Genomic DNA, 4,811 nt, shown 5'->3' on the forward strand with positions numbered 1-4,811 from the left:
TGCACGTGTGATTGCTGCAGCGTGACGTTCATCTGAAGCACAACAGAGCCACAAACCAGGCACAAAAGAACACGAGAGCTCAGGTCCAGGCGATGGGCGAGCACTCAGTACAGCTAACACAATACAGCGCTGCGTCGTGGTGATAAAATACAATCGTGAGGAAAACTGAAAAAGGCTCAAAATAAAACAGCAAAAGTGGCGCTCACGACCGTCCGTATGACTGCAGCCTCAGCGTGCACAGACCACCCAGGCACCAAGGGGCACCGCAGTGTGCGACACGGAACACGCACGCGTGTCGAGGAGCAGGCCCGGTGCGCGCGCACAGCGGGGTGCGGGGCCCGGGCTCTCCTACCTGGGGCCCACTCCTGGTGTCGTAGCTGGTCAGGAAGGTGGCAGAGAAGTCGGCCATGATGCAGGCGGTCCCGTTGCCATTCTTCACCACAAACACTGCTGATGCGCCGTGCACGAGGCCTGCTGACTCCCAAAGAGAGAAACCCCCGTGTGACTTTTTGGAAGTGTCTGTGGCTTACAGTTGCAGCAGCGTGGCTGTTACTGGGAAAGCTGCTTAACTGCCAAAGAGACTGGGACATGCAGGTCCCAAGGGCTGGGTCCGCAGGGCTCTGTCCCCCCACACCACTGTGACACTGCCCTCTCAAAATCCACCCCCTCTGTGTGCCAATCTGGGGTCACCCAGGGCCTAGGCGGCCTCACGCCGGTTCCTCAGAGGACCTCTGGGAGGCGGGGCAGGGTCCTGGAGGAAGGACTTGAACTTGGAACCAAACGCTCCCATTCTACAGAAATGGTGGACCCACACTGCAGCTCAAGAGCTGCCTGATTTACCTGCTGACAGGGCAGGAAAAGCCACAGACTCTAAGATCAGAGTTCTTTACCCACTTCCAGAAGGGCCTCAAAACACAGTAACTCCATTGGCTCTGGACTTGGCTGTGCGACCTTAGGACCCCACACCACCTCTGCAGGCGCTGCCAAGTGCCCAAGGGAAGGGCGGAAGGAGCTGTCGCGGGGCCTCCAGCCTGTGTGTGACCGTGGCTCTGAGCCAGGGCCAGGACCACAGGCCACAACCCGAGCAGGCAGCTTAGCAACAAGTGCATCTGATCAGGGGCACAAAGGTAAGTTTACAGCCATGCACTTCAGCACCTGGTTCTCTCACAGATGGGCAGGAACAGATGTTCTGACCCTTCTAAACCCAAACAGCTTTCAGCCAGCACAGCTGTGGCCACGTGCCAAGAGACACACCTCTGTGTTTCTGCAGCACAGGCCCCTGCACGCCCTTCACCAGGATGGGACACACCCGCCTCCGACGGCTCTAAGGGTGAAGGCGACCCAGGTGGCGCACTCCGGAGCAGCAGCTGGCTTCCCACGCGTGGCCCTGCTGCTCATGTGTAAGTGACTCCAGTGAGCCCAGTTCACTCTACCCTTGTGACTGGCACCAAATACAATCCTCAGAGCAACTACTGCTTAGGCCTAAAGCGGGGAGGACAGACAGAATCCCCACACTCCGCCTGTAAGCCTCAGGTAGAAGAAACATCAGGCTGGAGCCACAGAGAAAAAAGCTGCTGCACAAGGACCAAGCCAACCAGGCATCAAGGATACTCTCGTCTGTGTTGATTCACAAATTTTTAAGCTACTCCTCAGAATACTCAAGGAAGATGCCACTAAAATCATTTCCAACGAATGAATACTGCTTTTTCAAAAGGAGCGAAAACCCCACGATTCACTTCTGACACAGTGAAGGTTTTAAAGACGCCTCTGAGAGTGATAGAGTAAATGCACAAAAGCCGCTGAGACGCCAGCCAGGCAAACGCAGGTCCGGCAGCAGAAGCAAAGCCCGGGCACAGAAGACGGACAGACTCCGGACACCGACCAGCACCGGGCGCACAGAAACGCCCCAGGCCTGGGCGGCCCTGCCCGGCCTGGCCCCAGAGTCACGTGCCACTACATGCTCCACAGGCTCGGCAGGTCAGGCCACTGCTTCCCTCGTCAGCTCCTACCAAGCCACTCTCCTGTAAGAGTTCCTTAAATCACCAAACGCTTCCTACTGACTCAAAGCCCTTCACTAGAAAACGCTTCACGTTAAATAACTTTTCAATCCCATAATTCCCTCATTTAGTAATAAACAGGCTGAGGGCCTGAGCTTTCAAAGAACAACAAAGAAATATTACTAAACAAACCTCAAACAGCCTTCAGCAGGGCTAGAGACCCACATGGATTCTGGAGAGACCCCAAAATTTTTCAATTAAAACAGGAAACCACAAGCCAATTTTGGTCAAAAGAAAAATGTCTGCAACAGCATTATAGCATAAAATTATAAGAGAATGCGTGTATGCAAATGATCACAAGTTTCTTTTTAACTCTATAAAAATACCACTTTCTCAAGTCAGGATGTTTCAGTAACTTGAGGAGTATCCCTCCTGAAGGTCAGAACCTGCACCACGAGCAGCCCTTCACTCAGGACTCGCCGCCATCCTCTCTCCAGGGTCCTGTGAGGAGTAGCACCTTATTCCTTCAGAAAACTTCCATGTGGAGACATTCCAGTCTCTAAAACAAGCTGTGGGAACACGCCTGCCTGAGGTGAGACCTCAATCTTGAAGAGAGTCCTCCGCCACTCCTGGCCCGATGAGTTGGGCTCAGAGGAACCACCAAACCCTCAGTTTAGGCACGGGTAAAGTAAAAATAAGTGAGCCGACACGAGAGCTGCCAGAGCATCAGGTTAGCTGAAGCCAGCGCAGCACTGAGGACAGGGCCAGGGCCTGTTACTACCGGCGTGTTCAGCACCACAAGGCTTCGCCTATCAAGCTCATTGCTGAGCCCATGGCGCCTGACACAGACCGTCAGTAAGTGTTGTATGTAATGAGCGCCTGTGCTGTGCTCTTCAGGTAACTGAGTTACTGTGACAATTTTGATAGGTAGACACTATCAGGACTCCCTTTCACAGATGGGGAGTCCAAAGCAGGGAGCAGTTGACCACCATGCTAGAGGTCACACTGCCACGATAGTGCAGAGCCAATCTGGAACTGGGCCTGCTGACTCAGACCACGTGCCTGCCGAGCTCACCACACCTGAACACTTTCTCTCCAACACTCAGTGAGCAATGATTATGTTTCAAATTACAACATACTCATTTGAGATGGGAAAGAGATTGCCATCTGGAGGAACAAGTCAATAAATTCTTCGTTAACTTTTTAAAATAACTCACTTTCTAATCTAAGATCAATTCTTTTTATAATCAGCGATACATAATCATGTATGAAGACTTAAAAGAAGAAAAAGACAGACGGAGGAGCCATCCCTGACACAGAATCACAACCTCTAAGACTACTGTGTACATTTCCAAACAGCTGACATGCATGTTCTGCTAGGGGGCACTGCTGTGAAACTGGGCGTCTCTTCATGTACGTCCTGAGCACTTAATGTGTGAGGCCAAGATAGGCTGTAGGATAAGGAAGATACAGGCATAAAAATAATCACAACACAGCTGAACAGACGCTCCAGAAGTAGTGTAGGTCATACACGCATGGAGTCAAGTCTTTCGGGACACACAAAGGACTACCACAGCCTGGCATGGATCTAACAATATAAATCCAAAATTATGGACCTAAATCATTTAAACTTCCAACCTAGTGAAGAATTCGATCGCCAGCCAACCTGGGTAACTGACAAACTCCCACAATCGAGAGTAACAGTATCGGTAAAAAAAAAAAAATTTTTCCCCCTATTTTGTAAGCAACAGTTCATCATTTTGAAAGCGGAAGGTCATCCGGTGACATCAACGGTCAAGAGTCCTATTACATAATACTTGATCTATGTATCAAAAAGTTTCAGTTCACACTTGCCTAGCTTTCTACAAAGTTTTCAAACGAAACTTAAATTTCTAGTTACTAATGCAGGATGACTTTGTAATTTAGAACTCAGAAACATCTTTAGAAAATGCTTTTTGGTGAAGTTGTGTATTAAAATAAACATTACTTGAAACAGATCCAAATCCAAGCTCTTAACAAACCTTTTTTAAAAAATGTATTTTTAATCAAATATAAAATTTAAAGGACATGACAAAATGGATATCAAAAAAGTAATTGTATGCACGAGACTCCAAGCTATCAATGTAGGGAAGTTACGGATTTTTCTCTTCATCAGGTGAGTTTTTAAAACATGAAACACAGTAACAAACTTGTAACGCTGGCAAGCTCTTCTCATAAAGAAAAGCCAGCCGTCCTGACAGGACAAGACCCGTCCCAGCAGCTCCTCACCTAACTCAAGACACCTGCCAGGGAGAGCAAGGCTCCAAGTTTGCTGAAGTAAGGTCACCCTTTTCGGCTGGTCTTGCAGCTCAAAGAATGCATTTTACAACAACAGGCAAAACAAGAACCTGAAACCAAAATTCATTCTGTCACCAGCAACAGGATTTCGGGCAGATGTCTAGAATTCCCAGCAGATAGGGGTGGAAAGTGCCTCTCTGTCTGCTGAACTCTAGGGCGCTCCGCCGGCACTTCTCAGACCCTAGCACGTTCATCTTCCCGTGCCATGGGAACCAGGAGAGAAAGTGCCACACAGAGCCCTAACGTCAGATCAAACCAGGCAGTGATTCCTGTTCAAGTCAACACGGTTTCTCTCTCATTAGGACAAATAAATGAGAGCAAAATCCCTCAACGGAGAAAACACCCGCAGCCACGCACGCCGCTTTTCCGACGACGCCTGGCTAGAAATGAGCACGTCCACTGTGACGCCCAGGCCCTTTGTCCACTGCGGGGTCCCTGAAACTCCGCGGGGTAACGAGGTCGTTATAACCTAATGAG

At 49.8% G+C, this 4,811-nt stretch overlaps 1 protein-coding gene across 1 annotated transcript in view; it reads right to left on the reverse strand.

Moving 5' to 3' along the window:
• The window catches only part of LAMP1 (lysosomal-associated membrane protein 1), a 13,794-nt gene that overhangs the window by 6,741 nt on the left and 2,242 nt on the right, over positions 1–4,811 (reverse strand). Inside the window, 2 exon segments of the mRNA XM_010831538.1 lie at positions 353–519; positions 1,255–1,324. Of these exon segments, the coding sequence (XP_010829840.1) occupies positions 353–519; positions 1,255–1,324 (237 nt within the window).

This window comes from Bison bison, unplaced genomic scaffold (assembly GCF_000754665.1).
Source record: "Bison bison bison isolate TAMUID 2011002044 unplaced genomic scaffold, Bison_UMD1.0 scf7180017864527, whole genome shotgun sequence".
Taxonomy (NCBI): Eukaryota; Metazoa; Chordata; class Mammalia; order Artiodactyla; family Bovidae; genus Bison; species Bison bison.